The 22,346-nt window shown below is 49.6% G+C and overlaps 3 protein-coding genes across 3 annotated transcripts; 1 reads left to right on the top strand and 2 right to left on the bottom strand.

Annotated features, from left to right (window-relative positions):
- The first annotated feature begins 6,464 nt into the window (after positions 1-6,464).
- FOXO4 (forkhead box O4) lies at positions 6,465-13,497 on the top strand. The gene is made up of 3 exons (XM_060087849.1): positions 6,465-7,317; positions 10,689-11,754; positions 12,077-13,497. Exons 1-3 carry the CDS (start codon positions 6,853-6,855, stop codon positions 12,082-12,084), a joined length of 1,539 nt encoding a protein of 512 aa, XP_059943832.1. The 5' UTR covers positions 6,465-6,852; the 3' UTR covers positions 12,085-13,497.
- Positions 13,498-14,127: 630 nt separating this feature from the next.
- On the bottom strand, positions 14,128-15,833 carry CXHXorf65 (chromosome X CXorf65 homolog). Its single transcript, XM_060088109.1, is given in 7 exon segments — positions 14,128-14,249; positions 14,252-14,323; positions 14,326-14,403; positions 14,862-14,930; positions 15,264-15,398; positions 15,601-15,687; positions 15,809-15,833. Coding segments are annotated over 7 exon segments (588 nt in total).
- An 892-nt stretch (positions 15,834-16,725) lies between these two features.
- Positions 16,726-20,033, bottom strand: IL2RG (interleukin 2 receptor subunit gamma). Its single transcript, XM_060087727.1, has 8 exons — positions 19,919-20,033; positions 19,547-19,700; positions 19,146-19,333; positions 18,802-18,941; positions 18,235-18,397; positions 17,561-17,675; positions 17,244-17,313; positions 16,726-16,902 (listed from the first exon to the last, which is right to left on the bottom strand). The coding sequence occupies exons 1-8, from the start codon at positions 20,031-20,033 to the stop codon at positions 16,726-16,728; spliced, it is 1,122 nt and encodes a 373-aa protein (XP_059943710.1).
- Between the last annotated feature and the right edge of the window lie 2,313 nt (positions 20,034-22,346).

The raw sequence follows: 22,346 nt of genomic DNA, 5'->3' as shown, positions 1-22,346 counted from the left end.
GTCTCCAAGATTCAATTGGTCAATATAAAACCCCATTCTGCAGCTAATTCATACTGGCAGACACACTGAGACCCTACAGTTCCTAAAAACAGAGGGTCCACTGGAATATTTACGAGAATTCCCTTCTTATGCCCAAGACACCTGACTGGTTATGGGCTTTGAAAATTGTTCAGATCAAAAATGCCTCCTCTGGGGACTTCCCTGGCAGTCCAGTGGTTACGACTCCGCACTTCCAGTGCAGGGGGTTCGGGTTTGATCCCTGGTCGGGGAACTAAGATCCCACATGCCATGTGGCATGGCCAAGGGGGTAAAAAAAAAAAAAAAAACCCTCCTATGAGGTGTGGAACTCAGTTCCAAAAGCTGTTTCTTAAGAAAAATCTGGCTTCACCTGCACCCTACCTCCATGGGGATGCAAGGTCAACTTCCATGCAGGCAACAACACTGGTCAAGCTTCTCAACTTTCAAGCCAGAATGTTAACCCTGTCACCCAACCACCTGTTCATCTGGCTTCCAAAACATATGGATCCTGCCTCAGTCAACAACAGAGCATACCAACTCTTCTGGGCTTCATCAGAGAATAAATGTAGTCAGCCTCTGAGGTCCTGTCAAAACATGGCTGTGAGAAGAGATATTTATGGAATATATTATAAGGGACATTCTATCCATCCACTTCTTTAGGTGGCATTTTAAGTTGTGTCTTCAGATCAAGTTAGAGCACCAGAAGGTTACATGCCTGAACCGTATCAGCTCGGCCCCTGCAGAAATGCTTTAATGTTATACCCTTGGCTTTTAGCCAGGGCAGTTACAAGAAAGTAATATGAAAATCTCTTCTGTGTACATTATAAAACTGTTACTGAGGACATTGTCCCTTATGGTAAATCCCACATGAGAAATTTCTTATGGAATTTAGTGTCAGCGATGAACCATTATGTAGCTGTTAAAAATTGTAATTCTAGAAGACTGAATATGAAAACGTGTTTATGATATGTTCATTGAAAAAAAAAAAACACAGAATGGTACATAGAGTCTAATTGCAGCCATGCAAAATTATTTGTGTCTGTGAACAAGGACGGAAAGCTATAGGCAAGGATGAAAATTGCATGAGGGCGATGGGATTACAAATCTTTTATTTTTTTCAAAAAATTTTGTTTGCTGTAGCCCTGTCTTTTCAAGTGAGGGAAAAAAGAATTTAGTGACGAAAATCTCTATCTCTCTTGAGGAATTGCCACGTGTCTTTCTTTCTGATAAGAAGAATTGTGTAATTTACTGTGTTTTCCCCGTTCCCCTGGGCGGCCCAGAAGATTAATTTAATGTTCAGTCATCGCACATTAGCTGCTTTTTCCTCTACATGCCTCTGATGTTCTACTTCTATAATCTGATGACATTTGTACTGTTTTTTTTTTTCTGGTAAAGTGCCTCAAATCCCTTATAGAAAGAGCAAAACGTAAGGCATTTCCCACATTTTAAAAGTTATACACAAAGAAAATTGGAAAAATATAAGAAAGTAAAAAGAAAAAATAACCACTGTTAACACTTTTGGGCATTTCTTCCTATTTTTTTCTCAATGTATTTTAAACAAAACTATGAGCATATAGCATATAAAGCATCACATCTAGCTCTTTTCATGTACTTTTAAAATACAAGCATCTTTTTGTGTATTGGAAGCTCTTCTGGTAATAAGGCTAGTAAGTATCATGCTATTAGAAGGTTGAAACCATAGAGGCCTATAGGAGTGGTTAATGAGAAAGCTCAAAGGTCGGTTGAAAGAGCCAGAAACCTGAGAGATGAAGCTTTGTGGACCTTATTCCTGCAGGGGGCCAGGACAGAATTTGTGTGGGTGTCAAGTGTAAGCTCAGGGAAGTCTAAAGCCAAAAGGGCAATCTGGAGTCTTGTACGCATATCAAACATCACAGAAAATAGGATTTTAGACCTAGGAGAGACTTCAGAGATCACCTAATACAGTATTCCCATTTTACAACGGAGAAAAACAAAGCCAAAGAGGTGAATTGATTTGTGTAGGCTCTGGAGTCAGATGGCCTGGATATGCACCTCTGCCCTACCACTTAGTAACTCTGGATCTTAAGTAGGTCCCTGTACCCTCTCTAAGTCTCATTTTCCTCTGTGAAATGAAAATAGCAATAGCATTTAATTTACATGCTTATTGTGTGGATTAAACCAGATAATCCGTGTAAAGCACTTGACACGGTGCCTAATACATAATAAAAACTCAGTAGATGTTACTTATTAACAGTAGTGTAATTATTAGCATTATTCAACTAGTTTAGTGACAGAACAACGACAAGGACTCAGATCTCCTGACTCAACCTAGTGCTCTTTTTACTACATCAGACTGACTTCCAGGGTTTGGAAAGGACTGAAAGCTGCCTCGATCTTAGTAGTGGTGCCAACTCAAATCTACTTGGGGCTAAATCTTAGGACTTTAGTCTGGGGTGTACTTTATGCAAAAGCACGTAGCCTGGTGTCTGGAAATGTAGGCTCTTACGAAATGTTTATTAACTAAAAAGATTTTTAAAAACAACGACAGGGTTGGGAGGGTGTTGTTGGCTTCTACAAGAAGAACAAGAAATCTTTCACGGAAACACATAAAAGAAGGATTTAGGGAAGAGGGCTACAAAAACATGGATGTTCCATACACGTCTGTGAAGACCAGGGACAAGCTGAGGTTCCTTGAGCTTTCTCATTGTTATTTTTGTTAACCCCTTCATCTTTCTCTGTAGTTACTAGCAAAAACCCTATGCAAACCCTAGATGGGGGGAGGGGTGTTTTCAAAGCTGGGCAGGGTAAGAAAAAAGTGGGGAAATGTCTATCTCAATTCAAATGAATAAAGCCGGTTTGGCAGCAGGCTTGGGGGGTGGCACCCAGGTAGAAGAGTGGGTGGTGGCAGTGAAAGAGGCAAGAGAGCCAAACACCTTTGACCTTCAAGAGAAAAAAAACACGTGGGAATGGGGAGCCAGTTGAGATCATAAACTCTGGGCTTGCAACCGGGAAAAAGGCCTGTGCCCCCCATATCCTACCATATTTCTGTTTGTAACTTATAACTATAGCAGTTTTCTGGGGGCCTGCTGTTGGTCCTCTTTTTTTTTTAGTTTTATCAGAGGATGGTTGGCTTACAATGTTGTGTTCAATGTCTGCAGTACAGCAAAGTGACTCAGTTATACATATATATATATATATATATATATATATATATATATATATTCTTTTTCATATTCTTCTCCATTACGGTTTATCACAGGATACTGAACATAGTTCCCTGTGCTATACAGTAGGTCCTTGTTGTTTATCCATCCTATATATAATAGTTTGCATCTGTGTTGGTCCTCTTTCATGACCAATGTCTCTTCTATTTTCCAAGGCCACCTTGCTGACTCTCTCTCTTGACTAATATATATTCCAACACTGCCACAGTAATAAAGTGCATAATTCTGACCTCTCTGGATTCACGCTTTAAAGTCTTGGTGTTCTTACCATTCCATCGATCCTTCAGCTCACCCTCCTAAAGCATCTGGAGGTCCTATGGTTTATGATCATTTTCATCTGTCCGGAGTTACAAGGTATACCCTCATCTTAACAGTAAAGGCTCAATAAGCATTTGTGGATTGACTGAAGAATTTATACTCTAGTTGGGGAGACAATATGCCCTCATGAAATGAAAAGCCATGTAACCCCAAGCACAAAATGAAAGAATACAAACTGAGTTCATAGAGGCTCAGGAGATGCAAAGTTGTTAAGTGATCTGTCGGGTTGGGCTAGTTGGGGAAAGTTTCCAAGAGCATGTAAGTTTTGAGCTTTGAATTGGAAATTTAAGGTGATGGACATGAGTTGGTAGAGAGGTGGACCTTTTCAAACAAATGCACAAAGGGAGGCAACACAAGATATAACTCAAGCCACGACAGGTGCCTGCCCCACCCTGCCATTTCCCTGTCTCAGCAGCTCTTCGTGATCTGCCACCACACCTGTTTCAGTGAGAAGAGAGCTCCTTGTGACCTAGTGCCCACCAGCCTCCCTCTTCTACCACATTCACCACTCGTGCAGCACTTTCCAAGTACTCCAGGCTGTGCTGGAAGAGGCGTAGGCAGGAAATGATCGCAGGCATTGTGAGCAACTATCTCCTGTCCCTCTAGTCTGGACCTCAGGTGGGAATACACAGTCTTCTGTTTACCCTCTATATGACAAATGCGTGTTGGAGTAGAAGAAGGCAGGAATATGTAGAACCAAGATGGTTATGTTACCATGAGCAGACTAATATCACTTTGAAGGTCTAATGTGCTGCGGCCTCTGAAAAACTCCAGGTGGTATGGCTTTACAACCGTGATGGGAGGAAGGGCTGGTCATCACAGGGCACGTATCAAGCAACACTGCCAATGGTATAATGCTAGGCACTATACAGATCAGTTAAATTACAGTCCCTACCCCTAGGAGCTTGCCGTCTAACAGGAAAAATGGGACATGGCCAGGCAGTAAATAAATATGATACGTTTATTAAAACGTTATCAAATGCACAAGTGCAATGGTCACTCAATTCCTGACCTCATTCATTCAACAAACATTTATTGAATGTCTGTTATGTGGGCTCACAGAGATACATAAAACTTGTCTCTGCCTCCAAGGGGTTCACAGTTTAGTGGAAGAGACATACATACACATAAGCAAATAATTACAGTATAATATAGTTTATGCTATATAACATAAGCCTGCACAAAATGCTTGGGAATGCATAAAACAGAGAACTAACTGTACCTGAGGGAGACCAGGAAGGCTGAGTAAGAGTTTTCCAGAATGAGAGAATTGGGGAAGGGATGATGAGAGGGAGGACATCCCAGGATGTGGAGGGAAAGGTATAAAAGGGTATGTATGGCATTTCCAGGGAATTGTGTGAAACTCAAACTGGTCAGAACTTAATGTGCCCAGTGAAAGAGGAAGCAGGAAAGGTGGCCTGAATCTGAAGAGACCTGTATGCCTTGCTAAGGAGTTTGAACTTTATCACATAGGCAATGGGGAAAATCAAAGGAAGTTTTAAGCAGGGAAATGCTATGATCACATATGGGTGATATTCCAGTTCTCCTGCCTCCTAGCTGTGTGACTTTGGGCAAGTCACTAAATCTCTGAGCATTAGTGTCTTCGTCTGGAAAATGGGGATGACAGGGGTACCTACCTCACAGGGTTGATTTGAGGAGTAAAGGAGCTAGTTTATATAAAGCAGTCAGCACAGCGCCTGGCACATAATAAGTGTTCCATAAATTTTAGTTATTACCAGGAGTGTTTCTTAGAAGGGTTACTTTGTTGACAGCACAGAACATAAACTGCAGTTGGGAAAAGATTCATGGTGGGAGGTCTGATTAAGACGATGCTGCAATTTAGTCCAGTGATAAATAAGATCCTGAACTGGGATTTGGATGTGGGAGGTTAGGGAGATGAAAAGATGAAGGGTAAATCTAGCTTAGGAGACTGGGTAGATTAGGACAACCATTAACCAAATTCAGAGATAAGAGTATCCAGAGGATAGGGGTGTGGGTGCAGGAACAGATAATGAGTTCTGTTTGGAACCTGTTGAATGAGAAGTGAAGCCGCCGAAGATGGGAACCTGGAGAATATCAATATTTGAGGAGAGGCCAGAAGAGCCAGTGGAGAAAACTGGTTAGCAACCGCACTATCAATGGGAACTGCGTATGGGGAGTCGAGAGCGGTGGGGGAGACACCATCATCAGCTAACCATTTGTTTATGTTCCCCAAGCCCTCCGCCCATCTCCTCAACACGAAAACAAGCCTATTCTTTAGTCAGTTCTTTGCTTCATGCTTCTCGGTTTTCTGCTTCTTGCAGGGACCGCATTTTTTCCTTTTGCCCTCTTCTGACGGAAAGACGGAACGGTCAAACATCTCTCGACACGTTCATCTAGGCGATCCCGAATCACAAGGGAGGAGGGGGGAAGGGGAGAAAAGGAAGAAAATGATTTTTAAAGAAAAGAAAAAGTCTGCGACGACCTCTAATAATTAAGGTTCCCCCTCTCTATATCCTGCCACGCCGCTCTCCTGCCACCCAGATCGGGCTCCTGGCCGCGAAGTAGGACGGGAGATGTAGTCCCCAAGCCCGACCAGGCTGGCACGACTAGAGAACTCTGTTTCCCAACCCGCTCTCCAGGCGCGTGCGCAGATGGCTGCCCCGGCGAGTGGTAAACAGAGACGTCAGGCGGGGGCCGCAGCTTGGAGCAAAACAAAAGGGAAACCCGGGGGGCGGGGGGTGGGGGGGGGTTGATAGGGGGATTGGTGCGGGAATTCAAGAGGCTGGGGCCGCGGGGACGTGGACCCGAGTAAGAGTTGGGGGGAGGGAAGAGGCGGGGGGAGGGGGAGTCAGGGGAGGGGCGAGTGACGCGGGGGAGCGGGGCGGGGGGGAGGGCAGTGATCCGGGTGGAGGAAATTCGGGAGGAGTGTCCGGGGGGCAGCAACTTAAAAGGGGGAGGGAACTGCGGCTAAAGAGACGTTCGGTGATGGGAGCGCGATTTGTGAGGGGATACGGTGCCTCAGGTTTAAAAGAGCAGGAAGCTGAGTGAGAGGTTGGGGAAAAAGTGCCTTCGCTAGGCGAAGGTTACAGGTGGTGTCTCGGAAAGAGCTCCGAGGCTGCAGGCTGTTGTGGAGGAGAGGATCAGAGAACTAACTGTGTGCAAGGGACAGCTTAGGGGCTAGCGTCCAGGGGCGAGGGGGAAGTTCGAGACTTTCTGAGGACTGGCAGGAATGTGCCTCCTGGCCCTCGGTGCTTCCCCCCTGGGGGGAGGCATCGCGAGGGACTGTGGCAGGCTCCTCTGAACGCTGAGCGGCGGAGGTCCAACTCCACGTATGGATCCAGTGAATGAGAATTCAGCCAGAGAGGCTGCCGCGCTCGTAGACCTCGATCCCGACTTCGAACCCCAGAGCCGTCCCCGCTCCTGCACCTGGCCCCTTCCCCGACCAGAGCTCGCTCCCGAGCCGTCCGAGCCGGCCGAGGTGGAGTCAGGTCTGGGAGAGAAGGTACACACGGAGGGGCGCTCGGAGGGGCGCTCCCAGCCGACCCTGTTGCCCTCCCGGCTCCCTGACCCGGCAGGGGGCCCCCAGCCTGGGATCCTGGGGGCCGTAACAGGTCCTCGGAAGGGAGGCTCCCGCCGGAATGCCTGGGGAAATCAGTCATATGCAGAACTCATCAGCCAGGCCATTGAAAGCGCCCCCGAGAAGCGACTGACACTCGCCCAGATCTATGAGTGGATGGTCCGCACAGTGCCCTACTTCAAGGACAAGGGTGACAGCAACAGCTCAGCAGGATGGAAGGTAACTATGACCCCCTTACCTCCGTCCCAATACCCGTCTGCTCCTGGTCCCCCCAGTCTCCTTACCTTTACTCTGGGGCCCCTTTTACACCCCTAGCCCAGAGGTCCACCTTCCGTCGTCATTTAGACAAACATTTACTTAAGACATAGTATATGCCGCTGGGTGCTTGATGCTGGAGGATCACAGATGAATAAGACACTGTCCTTGCCCTGGAGAAAATTGAATTCTCTGCTCACTGCTCAACACTCCCAGCACTTTGGCTTGGGCTGCCCCAAACACTTATCCCCACAGAGAAGTCTTTATCCTATGTACAGCAGGAACTGTGTGGATTCCCCACAGGAACCTAGCCTTCCCTCCTCCCCCACCTCCCACCCCAACACCTTTTCTCCCATTCCTGTGGGATCACTTGGATTCCCTGCTTGCCTCCCAATACCTCAGGGTAGAAGTACTGTTCTAGGACTCTGCTACCCAAGAAGATGGAGTGAAGTGGCGAAAGGTAAAAAGAGTGATATCCATGTGGTAAGGTAGCAGATCTTATGCACTAAGAAAAAAGGGGGGGCTGCCTCGGTTTACCCTATATAATGCCAAGAAACTCTCCTTAGTAAGGGGCTGTCCAAGTTGTGGGGGGAAGTTTTCATTTACTGTTGAGGAATATTCACGGAAAAGATAGATAGGGCTCTGACTTCAGAGCACAAGGTTGGGAGTTCCCTTGGCCTTCCATGAGGAAACTGCGAGGAAAGATCTCGCTAGATGCTCTGAAAGCTTGTCCTGAGAAATATGGGACTCTAATCACAAGATTTGGGAGCTTTAACTCCTTTTGACGCCTTGTGCCCCCATAGGTGGTGAGATCAGCATGCAAGGAAATACAGAGGGTTGAGTGAGCAGAGGAGGGTCTTCTCCTAGGTATAAGAGATCAAGGGATCGGATCCGCAGTATCCCTAGGGGTTGGGCAGAACAGAAAGCAGGACAGCTGACTGAGACCCTTGGCACTATTTCTGGGTAGACTGCCACGCCACAGTCTCAGCTCATACAGAGCTCCCCTCCTTGGACCCAGCCTACACAGCTGTTTTTCTTTTCCCTTAGGTTCATTTTCCAGGGTAGAAGAAATAACCATGAGTTGTTAGTTATGCTGTGGTAGTGTAGTCCCTCCTTAGAATTTACACGTATACGGGGTTTTTCAGTTTACAAAGTAATTAAAAATTTTAATTTCATTTATCTTCACAGCAATTCTGAGATTCCACATTTTACATATTAGGAAACTAAGGTACAGAAAGGTTAGGAAACTCGCCAAAATCGATACAATGAGGACTTGAACTCAGGTCTAACTATAAATCATATGCTCTTTCTGCTAATCCATGCTGCCATGGAATGATGGCAAAGCCAAATCAGGCCAAATCTGGGGCCTCCAAGGCCCTCACCTGCCAGTCCCCACCCCCACCCCACTCCAAGGGGGAGACCTCAAGACTGAGCTGACTTCCCTGGTGATGTGCCAAGGTTACTACCACTCCACCAGGGGGCGGCACTCACCTAGAACAAGAAGGCTTAATTTAGGTGGCTGGGGGAGCAATTAGCAGTCGCCCCCCTTCCAACAGGTTAGAACGGTAGACTTCTAGGGAGCCGACCTCTCCAGGTAGGAGGCTGTACAATGTACTAGTTCCAAGGCCTAAAGAAGAGGGGATGAACAAATGGCACTCGTGGGTACTGAGTAGTAGGGAAAGGAATGAACCTTCTCAGTAGACCCAGAGTTAGAGGATGGAAAGGCAGGGGGTGCGGGGGGGTGGGTGGGAAATCACAGTGCCAAAAGTCACTGTGGTTCTCAGTTACTAAGAGCCCAGGCTGGATGGACAAGTGTGATTCCTTGAAGGAACCAAAAACACTAACGCAGCCAGAGGAGTTGGAATGCCATTACTACAGACAATGACTTCTAAAGAGCCCTGGAGCAAGAGGCTGCTTAAGCATCTTTCCCCAGGCAAAGGGTCTCCTTATCTAGAGCATCAGTCTGAAGCACATGAAGTGATTTCTGACTGTCCAAGGCCTCAGCCTGCTAGTTGCTCCAAGCCCTTCTGGCCTCCTCCCAAGTTTCTAAACACTAAAGACCTTTGTGTGGGAGGTCAAATGCCCCTAAGGTTGGAGATCCTATGCACAAATTCCTGAGGAGAAGTGGGGAAAAGGAGATAGGAAAGAGAAGGGAGGTTCCTGGAGGGTGGGGTGGGGCGGACACAAAAGGATGGTGTAACTAGCCTGGAGCAGCCAGTAGAAATAAGCTGCTCTGGGGGCTCAAGAAGCTGCCAATCTCAGCTCCCTGGGCCCCTGGAGAAAAAAACTTATCTCTAGCAGAATATCAGCAGCGAGGGAGGAAGGAAGAACACAGCTTCTAATACTCAAGGCACTCAAGAGCTGACGGAGCCTCAAGGGGAGATTCACCATCCGTCACCAGAGGGCCACCCACCGATCAGGCAACAAATATTGATTATGTACTGGGAGATTGGCACTCTGAGGGGGGCACTGCTGGGGGCTGCCCACTTGGGCAACATGTCCTGGCATTTACATTGATGAGATGAATTACTTGAAACCATAAACAGCATAATATAGATTAGGGAAATTTGCGGGGAACAGATGAAAAATGCTGTACAAGAAATTTGGCTGCAGAAGTCAAGCAACCACTTTAGAAAAGAGAGAGGACTTCAGCTTGATCTTGACAAGCTAGTAGAATTTAAAGAGGGGAGATCCTTCCCCGGGAGAAGGAGGGAGGGAGGGGAGGGATGGGCCTGGTGTATTTGAGGCACAGGGAGAAGCCTGGCCTGAATGTACTTGAGGGTGTGTGTCCAGGAATTGGGAGAAATCAGAAAAAAGGAATCTGCCAATCCTATAGAGAGCCGGGGCCCAAATGCCCTGTACAGAGTGGAGCCAGTTCAGAGGACTGGCTCAGGACAGGGTGGGTCTGTCCTGGGCTGCTGTTGCGCCACTGTCCTGTAAATTCCACCCAAGCCTGCACTCAAGGAAAGGGGTGGAGCTGTGGAACGCTCTTTCCCACTTGAGCCTAGTTCTTGCTGAACCAGGAGTGCGTCTTCCCAACGCCCACAAGCCCGAGACAGCCACCAGAGACTTGGGAGGGGTAGAGCGCTGTGAGCTCTTGGGGCGGGGGGCGGCGGGGAGGGGGGCACGGTGCCCTCTGAGTAGCTCATTGCTCGGGTGGGAACTGTGTGTGGTCTCATCCCCTGCCACCATCCCCCACCCCTACCTTTGCCTCTTTTCCCCCTGGATTTGACTAGCTTTGCGTCTCCAGGAATGCCCCCGCTGCATCCCAGCGTCCTTTTAGACTGCACTGCCGGCCGCTGACCTCCCTTTCCTGTTGCCTCTGCCCCCTCCAGAACTCGATCCGCCACAACCTGTCCCTGCACAGCAAGTTCATCAAGGTTCACAACGAGGCTACCGGCAAGAGCTCTTGGTGGATGCTGAATCCAGAGGGAGGCAAGAGTGGCAAGGCGCCCCGCCGCCGGGCAGCCTCCATGGATAGCAGCAGCAAGCTGCTCCGGGGCCGCAGCAAGGCCCCCAAGAAGAAACCAGCTGTGCTGCCAGCTCCGCCCGAAGGTGCCACTCCGAGGAGCCCTGTTGGCCACTTTGCCAAGTGGTCAGGCAGCCCTTGCTCTCGAAACCGCGAGGAAGCTGATGTGTGGAGCACCTTCCGTCCGCGAAGCAGTTCGAATGCTAGCACTGTCAGCACCCGGCCCTCCCCCAGGAGGCCAGAGCCTGAGGTGCTGGCGGAAGAAGAAATGCCAGCCTCGGCCAGCAGCTATGCTGGGGGTGTCCCTCCCACCCTAAAAGAAGATCTGGAGCTGTTAGATGGGCTCAATCTCACATCTCCCCATTCCCTGCTGTCTCGGAGCGGCCTCACTGGCTTCTCTTTGCAGCATCCTGGGGTTTCAGGCCCTTTACACACCTACAGCACCTCCCTCTTCAGCCCAGCAGAGGGGCCCCTGTCAGCAGGAGAAGGGTGCTTCTCAAGCTCCCAGTCCCTGGAGGCCCTGCTCACCTCTGATACGCCACCACCTCCTGCTGATGTCCTCATGACCCAGGTAGATCCCATTCTGTCCCAGGCTCCGACACTTCTGTTGCTGGGGGGGATACCTTCCTCCAGTAAGCTAGGCACAGGGGGTGGCCTGTGTCCTAAGCCCCTAGAGGCTCCAGGCCCCAGCGGTCTGGTTCCCACCCTTCCGATGATAGCACCAGCACCGCCTCCAGTCATGGCGGGTGCTCCCGTCCCCAAGCCCCTGGGGGCTCCTGTGCTCACGCCTCCTACTGAAGCTCCAAGCCAAGACCGAATGCCTCAGGATCTCGATCTTGATATGTACATGGAGAATCTGGAGTGTGACATGGATAACATCATCAATGACCTCATGGATGGGGGCGAAGGACTGGACTTCAACTTTGAGCCAGGTACAGCACCTCCGAATCACGGTAGCATCTCACAACCTATACCTCCTCCTAGGTGTCCAGCTAGTCCTGTGATTGAGCAAAGGAGAGGTAGAACAAGGGGTAGCTGGAGGTCCCGGGGAATTGGAGGGACGATGTCATGTTAGAGTGGCATAGTTTCCAGATGGGACCTCCAGGCCCCTCAGCAGTGCTCACCCCTACAAGGTAGCATGGGAGAGGTGAGGAAGGGGCCGTCTCTGTTTTCCTTGGTGTGGATCTTGAGGGTGGAAAGTTGTCATGCCCCAGAGGAGCCTCTTACGTTGTCCTCCGTTTTTTCTTCCCACAGATCCCTGAGCCATTGGCTGGCAGCTTTATTCCCTGCTTCAGAGACGGAGCCAGGCGTGCCCATATCCACTCTTTACCCTTGACCCCTCCCTGGGAATTTGGGACCCTGCTTTAGAGCTAGGGTAGGGTCTGCTCACCTGGGTGTTGAGGAAATTATAAAGCTGGGGGTGGGGAGGGGAAGGGGAGGGGGAAAGGGAGAGGGTTTATTCTCACTGTGCCAATTAGGGGGTAAGGCCCCCCTCTCAGGAGCCATCCTCAGGCCCCCCCCCCATTCCCACCCCATAGGTTTTGTAGCAGGGGCGGGCAGTACTGTTGGAAATGTGAAGTCACCAGTGGCCTTACCCCTGCCTTCGGGAGCAGGATTTTTTGTAGAGTCTTATCTGAGCTGGTCCAGGCTGGGTTGAGCCTTGGATTTTTATGCAGTGGCCCCTTGTGCCAGTGGTGTGGGATTGTGCGGGGGTGGTAATGGGGAGCTGGAAGGGCCAAGGTCTGAAGCCTGGAGTGGCTCACCAGGCCAAATCGCCCTTGGAAGGCTACAGATAACAGAAAGGCTTTTTTATAAACTTTTAAAGAAATATAAACACAAATATAGAGATTTTTAACAGTGGCAAGGTGCTAGTGATGGGGAGAATGCTTTTTTCTTTCTGAAGGCTTTGTCCTAGTGACCTGATGCAAACACTACAGACATTACTCCGGGAAACATGGGGGAAGTAGGGGAGAGAACCCCAGGTCAGCAGAGAGCAGGGGGCAAGGGGAAGAGCTCCCGTGAGGACCAGCTGTAAAACACGGCCTACACGGAACTAGCTTGGAGTTTCCCTAAGCCAGGTCCCCTCACTCTGTCACCTTGTGCCTGGGAGTGTGTGGTGTTGGGGCACAGTCACACTCTCGTGTGACCCCCTGTGGGTTCGTGCTGTGGTGGGAGAGTGCGTTGAGGGCCAGGAATGAGTCTGTGGCCTTGGAAGGGGGTGGGAGGGGGGAGAAGTGAAGGAGGGAAGGATTTAGGGTGGTAAAGTTAGGCACAGAGACCTCCCTGTTCAAGGCCCCAGACAGCTGTCCCTGCCCTTCTTCCCCTTGCCTGACTGCAGGGGTTATGTGGAAGTGTGTGCAGTAGCAGGCAGGGGGAGGGGCGGAACAGGGAAAGGGGAGCTGGGGAGCTTGGCTGAGGGTCTGGGAAATGAGCAGGGATGGAGGGGAATGTGGATCAGGTTTACTAGCACCTGCTAGGAAAGGCCATCTGGGGCTCCTTCTCCACCCTAGCCCCCAAAGCAGCCCCTCCCCCAGTCCCCTTTGCATTGTCCCCTCCCCCGCCCCTGCTGTGGGTTCCCATCATTTCCTGTGTCAGCGCCTGGCCTACCCAGATTGTATCATGTGCTAGATTGGAGTGGGGAAGTGTGTCAAATCAATAAATGAATAAATTCAATAAATGCCTATAACCAGCTCTGGTTTCTGCTGCCTCGCTGTTCCCCGCGGATATCGCAGGGGGAGGTAGGGACTGCCCAGAGGCAGACTGGTGGGGGGTGGGGGAATTTCAGACGGGGACTTGGTGGAGTGTGGTGGGGGGAGGGAAGATGCCCATCCGTCACCTAACCCCAGCAGGAGTAGGCGGGCTGTGATAGGCCTCCCAGGGGGAGGTAGTCTGGTTGGAGAAGACCCCACCCCCCACTCTGTCCCTCAAAGGCTCATTGTGCTAGACTTCGCTGTCTTTCCTCACCCCCCACCCATGTGCTCGCCCTCGCTGCTCCTACCCACCCTGAGAGCCTCCACAATGCCTGGCGCAGACTTAAGCCTTGGTGCAGATATTGGGAGAAGAAGTCTTTCTTGAAAAAAGGAACCTCACGTTAAATGCCAGTAATTTCATACCTAGTATTGCTGCTCTCACTTGGTCACTTTATTTTGTTAGCAATTTTTATCCCTACTACGGATAAAGTTCGCTCTGGCCTTAAAGAGTGGACCACTGCGAGTGGTCCCCTCTTCATCTGAGTGTCCTGATGATTTGGACTGGAAAAGGATAGGGTCAGTAAGTAGAGAAAGAGGCCCCTGCAGGGAAGCTTTTTACAAACTAGGGCCGAAGGCAGGACAAAAGAGGTGAGAGGCAGGTCTCAGGCATGGATGTTGGATTTGGAAAGGAAATTCATCCCAGAGGGCCACGGTGGAGGAGCCTTCGGTAGACTGGCGGGGAAAGGAGGTTGCCGGGACAGACCATGTTTGGGAAGTCTTACTGGGAGGTTCACCGACTGGAGTGAACTGGAGCGACTTTCTTGGCTTCTTGTCTTCTACACATTTTCATTTTACCCCTCTGCAGGAGGTCACATTGTGTATGCAAGGCATCTAGGAACCAGGAAAAGGCACCCTCACCTCTGAGGACTGGAGACCTTCCCTTCCCATCCTGTCCCTCCCATCATTCAAATGATCACTTGGAGTAACCGGGCCTAAAGCTAGGCTGAGGAGTGACCTGAAGGTGCCTAAGCTTTGCTCTTTTCAGTGGCAATCGGGACACCAAGACTCCAAGAGCAAAAGGTGAAGGGAAAGATGGGACTGATGTGGTGGGGATAGGGAGATGTACTGAGGAGATGGCTGAGAAACAGCGAGGAGGGATGAGTGACACAGGCACACTGCACCTGGTTTGAGCTAAACATCCCTTCTGAAGTGGCCCTAGACCCTATTCCCCTTTTCCTAGGATCTTGTGATCCTACCTGATGGACTACACCAGCCCCACCCTATATTCTCCATCACCCACCGTTATACAGTACCCTCCATGTGCCTTCTTCCTCCATCATGCTCCTTACCAATTAGCTTGGGTTCTGGGTTCTTCAGGAGGGGCACAAAAGCTCTGTAGACATTCTCAAGTCCAGTTCCTGTGAACACGGCAGTGCACGATCCCCAGCCCCTGTCACCCAGCCTCCACCCTTCCAAAGCCCAAGATTTCAGGACCCTAACACTCAACACTACCTTGAGCTGGTGTACCTTCTTTTCTCCCCTCTGGTCCATCCCTAGGTCAGGTCAGGGGAGGGGGGGAGCGGTGCATAGAATGTGCTAACCTAACCAATGTCATAGAGGCAGTGCCCTTCCTTAGGCTGACTAGAGATGGTCAATTTGGATCTGGTTGAGGGGCCCTATTTGAAGGACCAAGTCCACAGTCCATCTTTGCGGCCTTACTCTATCTCTGTGGAATGCTCCCAAGCCGCTACCTGCTAACTCATGCTCCACCCTACAAACGTAGTAGGTGTTTCGAGCTGTAAGGAATTTGTTGGCATAGTCCCCAAGGGTCTTCATCGGGAAAAACAGCTGCATCGTCCCCATTGCATCACACAAATCGATGGTGTCTGGAGGGAGACCACAGGGTAACTGGGGCAGCTAAGGAGGGAGAGAGGGAGCAAAAGAGGCCAGTGATCCTATTCAGAACGTGTTGGAGGAAGCTGTCGGGATTCAAGGAGCTCTCTTCTTGCCAGGAGGAGGACTTGAGGGCTAGAGATGACCCTGCTACTTCTGACCCTTGGCCATTAGTCCCCTCCCCACACTTCTCACCTGTTTTAGGCAACCCCACTTCATGATGGACATAATGCAGCAACAGGAGGACAGAACAATTAGTATTGGCCAGAAACTGTTGATTATCTGAGAAGAGATGGCACACGGGGCATGTGGTCCTTCCTCAGTTATACCACCTCTGTGATCTCCACTGCCCTCCAACATCCCCAACCCTACACATAGACTCCAGCTCTGTGATACCCCTCACCTCCATGTTTGATAAAGATGAACATGCTCTGAAGATCTTCTCACTCTTCAGAGAGTCTTAATAAGTCATGGCAGAAGGAGGGTGTTCTAGAGGCCTTGGGGGGCCAAGTGGGCCCATAAGGTCGGGGGACTGGAGAGGAAGATGCATTCGATTGGCTGAGGAGGTCCAGACTGGGCAAACAGGAGAGAGCTATGGGCAGCTGTGGATAAGCAGCATCCCTAGGGGTGGGGCCTGAGGCTGCAGCTGAGGGATTATGAGGTCAGAAGTGGTTGGTATGTGTGACAGAAGGTGAGGTAAGGCTAAGGAGAGAAGAACCTGGGTGGGGTTTATAAAAGATTTGTTAAAATGGGGGCAACAACCGCAACAAAAGAAAATGGGGGCAGCATGGTAAATCTAACTCTAAACTGGCCCTTAGAAGGAGTGTAGGACACCTAGAGAAAAGTCCGTTTCTGGAACAGCACTCTTTTCGAGTGAGTCTGTAGTGCTGCTGCCTCCGCGGCATGAGTCCACCGCGCCTCTTTCCTCCCCTCGGCACCATGCCTCCCACTCGCATTGCACCCCACGTTTCCCTTGCTCCCCCCCCCCACAACAGCAGACTTCCTTGATGATTATCAACAGAACTTTTATTTCTCATTCATTCCTGGAACAGTTGAAGGGTAGATGGAAAGGGGGAGGGAGGGAGGGACAGCAGAAGCAATGCTGTGAGGAGGAAGGGCTGGGCTGGGGGAGATGAGAAACATGGACAGGGCAAAGGGGCAATTCTCAAGTAGGAGATACTGAATGAGAAGGCAGTTATAGGGGGCACAAAATTCAAAATCAGCCACAGGGGGGCGAGGTGAGCACTGGACCCAGGTTGGTTGGATGAGGGCAAGTTAGTAAAATTTAGGGCTACAGGGCCCTGGGGTTCTGTCAGGGTGTCAGGGCTCAGGTTTCAGGGTGTAACATGGAGGAGCCCAGTAGGGGCTGTGCTGGCTGCAGGGGGAGCCCCCAGGCCCTTCCCCTCCTTTTGGGGGGATCTCACTGACGTGGCAGAGCCGTTCACTGTAGTCTGGCTGCAGACTTTCTGCCAGTCCCTTAGACACACCACTCCAGGCCTAAAGACAGATATCTCCAGGTCAGGGCTCAATTAGAAGCAGGAAGCAAAAGACCCAGGCTCTGTGCCAGGGGAACTCTCCCAAGATCTGCAACCACTGTGATTACAGAAGGGACGCACACACTCCTGGGCCCTCAATACCACTGTTTCCATCTGCCTCAACCAATCTAGGATCAGTTCTTCTGGGTGTCTCTCTGCGTCTAGCCCATCCCCCAACTGGTCGGCCACATCCTGTTAGCGCAGGCCTCCCTCCCCTCCCCTCTGCCCCCCATGCTCTGTCTGTCTAGCTGGCAGGCAGTTGGCCATTGACAGACTGCAGTCTGCCTATGACAATGTTCTCACCGAAAAGTTCCCGTGGTATTCAGTAACCAGATCCTCTAGGTTCTTGAGGGTAGGAATTCGGGGCATCGTCCTGAGTGGGGAGAAAGAGGGAGCAGGAACACATCGGTTACGCTCCTTTATTACCCTTCTCGCAGTTCTCCCACATGGAATGAAGTGATTCTGTGTTGTCTGCGCCTGCATCTTCCTTCCATCACCATGCCCACTTGGGTGATCCCTCATTCCTTACTGTCCCGCCCCCTAGTCCTGGAGACCCGGTAAGAACCCTCTTCCCCTACTCCCAGCCCCCACCTCATTTTTCTGGGATTCCGAATTCTCACCGTTCCAGCCAGCAGTACAAACAGATGAGGATCACGATGAATGCCATGGAGACAAGGGGGATCAGCACAGTTTTCTGTGCAAACAACGAAGGAGTCTCAGGATTCTCAGGATTCTCTATGGAAAAGAGGAAAGGAAAGGCGACCGAACATTTGTAGTGCCCCTACCACGTGCCAACATTTAGAGCCCCAACTTGGTGCCAGACACTGTGCTAAACGCTATCTGTATACTTCATCCTCATAACTCCTGAGCGGGGCGGGGAGCAATTATTATCTCCATTTTACAGATGAGGAAACAGAATCAAAGAGGTGAGTGATGTGCCCAAGGTCAAAGACGTAGGAAGTGGCAGAGGCAGGTTTAAACCCTAGATTTGCCTGATTCCAAAGCCATCTTTACCATGCAGGCTTTCCGGGAATGCTGCAGGGAAATTTTATACATTCTGTATCCCCTTTGAGGACCCCCTCAGCCTCCTTCCCGATCCACACCCCTACTGTAACAACACACGGATCCAACCCTACACAGAAAAATCCTGCTTCCTGGGGGTTGGAGTTGAACAGGGAGGGGAGATGAGCCACCAAGTTTGGGGGCTTAGGGGTAGGGAGGTAGGGCAAAAGACAGTGGTGCTAGAAAGGTTCCTGGGCTCATGGGTCGGGGTGATGTATTAGGCCCATTTTACCCTTTGAAGTATTGCTGCCCCAGTGGATGGGGCAGCTCCAGTCACTCCAATGCTGAGCGCTTCCACAGAGTGGGTTATAGCGGCTTCGAACACGGAACGTGTAGAATTTCTGTGCATCCACGCTAGGCAGAGAGAAGCTATGTCTGTGACCCACGGCTTGTTCCTTGAGGAGAAAGAGGGTGAGGGAAAGATGGGTGTCTATAAAAGAAGGGAGAATGGAAACTGCTGCCCCCCACCCCCACCCCAGGTCATCTTCTGGTTCTTCCCAGTTTCTCCCTCCTCTCTTGACTATTTAAGCCACACTGCTCCCCTCACTGCCTAGAATTTAATGCCTCCTTAAAGGCTCGCTTTTGTTTACTTGCCTTTCTGGCTTTGGGAAGAGCATGGGTAGGGAAACCTTGAGGAAGACTCACGGGTGATGAGAGGGAAAGGAGTCAGAGGAGGGTGGAAGGTGGGCAGGGGAACTGGGAGGCACAGAACAGGAGCTGGGGATCAAACTTTCCTATTGGCTAATTGAATCCTTCATCCCCACTTGCTCAGCCTGAGCTGCCATCCCCACGCACTCACAGTCCAGCTATGGTCCCGGTCACTCCGGTACTGCACCAGGTGCTCCAAACAATGGTCCAAGTGTCTGTTGCTCCAGCTCAGTTCTAGCTGGAATTCACTCAGGTTGCGAAGTGTCAGGTTCTCCGGAGCCCAGGGGATCACTGGAGATATGTGTGCGTGTGTGGTCATTCCCCTGGCCTAGACAAGTCAGGATCCTGAAGGTAGTGTGCCTGAGCCCTCCTCCCTTCCCCATTCTATTCCTCGCCTCTTTTCTGCCGAAGTACCCTTATGGTGAAAGAACACTAGTTTATATACCCCTTTCCTCAATACCCCACAATATACTTTGACCCTCCTTTCCAAATTACCCAGATCCTGCAGTTTTAGCAACTGTTCGGGCTGCCTCCTGTGTTCCCGTGGGTCCTGGAGCTGGACAACAAATGTTTGGTAGAGATGGATCTCCTTTTTTCCAAACCAACAGCCAGAAGTGATCCCTTCAGAGAATAGATAGAGGCCACACTCTTGGAGTTTATCATCATCATTAAAGTTCTTGTACCTAGAGAAAGATTTCAAGGAAGAAGAACAGTGGGGTAAACTTGGGTACTCCGGATTTCCACAGCCCAGCCTCAGCTCCTCTGAACTGACTTACGACTTACCCCTTACGAGAAAACAGTGGGGAGCCTGGGATACTCTTGGCCCCCACGCGGTCTCTCACATCTAGCCCACCTCCTCTTCCTCCCCCGTGCGATCCCCTCTCCCCTTCTCATACCCATAATGCAGAGTCAGGTTGCTGGGCTGGGGCTCAGAGCTGCTGTTCCAGGTGCAATTCATGTACTCGACATTGAACACAAAACACTGAACCTTTGGGAGGGGCAGAGTGGAAACACTGAGGGTCCCAGCGGGTGTAGAGGTCAGGAAGAAGTCTAGGTTGGGGAGAAAATGAAGTGGGGGAGGGGAAGAGAAGACACGATGGTCAGAAGAAGCAGTGTGAGGCAGGGAACCCTTCCCCTTGCCCTCCCCATGGTACACTTAAAACTCTGCCCGCATCCTTCTAATGTCCAGTGGCAGGTTCCAGAATTCAGTAGGACCCCTTCCCACAGCTCCCCTTCTCACCAACCTCCTCCAGTCCCAGGTTTCCCACCAGCTGTGATGTCTTCATTCCCATTGGGCGTGAGGACCTTTGGCTTCAGCCCCACCCCCAGCAGAGGCAGCTGCAGGAATAAGAGGGATCTGAGTGGCAATGGTGGCTTCAACATGGCGCTTACTCTTCGTTCCCTGGGTGTAGACTGTGTCAGGAACCTGGGCCCCTTACCCACTACCCCTCCCCACCCACACATTTCCTTCTGTCATAACTTCCGGTGGAAAGAACCTTAGAAGCCAGAGCCTTACGGAGGGTGTGGTGAATGTGTGCTATGACACAGGCTAAATCCTCTGGGAGATTAGGTGTTAATCTAATCTGTAGAAGTAACACCACCACTGTAATGTGGTGTTAAGTAGAGACTAAAGCTGGGTATCCAATACTGTCACAGACCCAAGAAGCCTCAGACTACCTAGATCCTGGGAAGGATCTGCTCATCACCACCGCTGTTCCCGGCCACCTTCTCATCTAAGTTATTTTATCCCATATAGTGGAGGGTCTGAACCTCCCTCCATCCTAGGCTATGCTCCTTCCTTGGTTCAGTCACCCTGAAACCGCTATCAAAGCTCTACTGTCTTGGCTGGATGGGAATTGCAGTCTTGGCTCCCATGGGCACATCTATAGCTATCTTTCCTCTGACCTTATCCAAACCAGAATAGCCACCCTTAGCTGTTGCGAGAGCTGGGTCCCCATTGTGACTGGTGAGGGGGTCTGACTTAGAAGTAGATTCTGGAAATGAAGGAACAACAATACTGGCTTCAAACTCCTCATCTTCCCCTGAATCTGCTTCTCTTCCTGTGTTCTGTATCTCAGTTAATGGTATCATCACCCTCTCAGTCACCCAGACTTCAAACCTCAAAGTCATCTTCGATTCCTCCGTCTCTCTCACCCTGAGAATCCTATCAGCTCTACTTCTGTTGTGTTTCTCGCAGTCGTGTCCTCCTTTCCATGACCACAGCCACGGTGCTAAATCAGCCTTTCATTCCCTGTAGTCACGATTAGTACTAGAACCCACTAACTGGCCTCCCTTTCTAAAGGCCCCCTTGCTCTCTAATCCACTCTTTATTCTGTTGCCAGATGTATCTTCCCCCAAACGCAGAGCTGATTGGAGACACTATTTACATAAATAGTTTATTTAGTAAACATTTATTGAGCCTTGAATATGTGCCAGGCACTGTGCTTATGTTCTAACCCACCCTAATTTTCCGTGGGTTTAAATTCCTCAGGGTTAGCGCAAATGTTACCTCCTCCAATGTCTTCCTCTTCCCAATCAGAATTAATTTGTCTTTCCATTGTGATTCAATAGCATTGTGTTATTGTTACTTTTATTTATGTGCTGGTTTTATTATTTTTTATTTATTGTTATTTGTTACTTTTATTACAGTACTCTATCTTTTCTCTAAAAGGCAATACCATCATAGAAAGAATATCAAGAGTCAAGAAAAGTATGATATCACTTATATGTGAAATCTAAACAAATACAACAGGGAATTCCCTGGTGGTCCAGTGGTTAGGGCTCCCGCGCTTCCACTGCAGGGGGCACGGGTTCCATCCCTGGTGGGGGAACTGGGGAACGAAGATCGTGCGAGCCGCGCGGCCAAAAAAAAAAAAAAAAAAAAAAAAAAGATAAAATAACAAAAAAGAAACAGATTCACAGATACAGAGAACAAACTAGGGGTTACCAGTGGGGAGAGGGAAGGGGGGAGGGGCAATATAGGAGTAGGGGACTAAGGTACAAACTATTATGTATAAAATGAGCTACAAGGATATATTGTACAACACGGGGAATATAGCCAATATTTTATAATAATTATAAATAGAGTATAAACTTTAAAAACTGTCAATCGCTATGTTGTACACCTGTAACTGATATAATATTGTACATCAAATATACTGCAATTGAAATAGGCAGGAAAAAAAAGAACAGCAATGAGATGATACACTACTTTAAAGAGAGAGAGTGAGAGAGAGACAAGAAAAAATCCTAGTCTCAGCTCTGTTACACAGTAGCCATAAAATATAGAGCAAGCAAACTTCCACTCTTTGAAAATCAGCTTCCTCGTCCACAAAATGGACACAGTAATAATCCCTAACTCATAGGGGTTTTTTGCGGATTAGAGGAGACAATGTCTGAAAAGCATCTGACACTCAGTAGGTGCCTTTTTCGATACAGCAAGGGTTAACCTGGAGTTCATGGACCCTTAGGGGATATGTGAGTGAACTTCAAGAGGGGGTCTAAGAATCTCCCTGCAAAGTATCTAGCATTTTGTATATCTCTACGTGCATTTTTCTGGGAAGAAGGGCCATAGCTTTCATCAGCATTTTAAAGGGACTGTGAAGCAGAAGAGGTTAAGAACCTCAGAGCCGACCTTTCAGGGTTTAATTGGTGCTTTCTTATGCATACATAGTTTCTAATTAAGATTAGAGCCGA

The sequence above is a fragment of the Mesoplodon densirostris genome, chromosome X (genome assembly GCF_025265405.1).
Source record: "Mesoplodon densirostris isolate mMesDen1 chromosome X, mMesDen1 primary haplotype, whole genome shotgun sequence".
In the NCBI taxonomy this organism is placed as follows: domain Eukaryota; kingdom Metazoa; phylum Chordata; class Mammalia; order Artiodactyla; family Ziphiidae; genus Mesoplodon; species Mesoplodon densirostris.
This window is presented reverse-complemented; position numbering and strand designations above follow the sequence as displayed.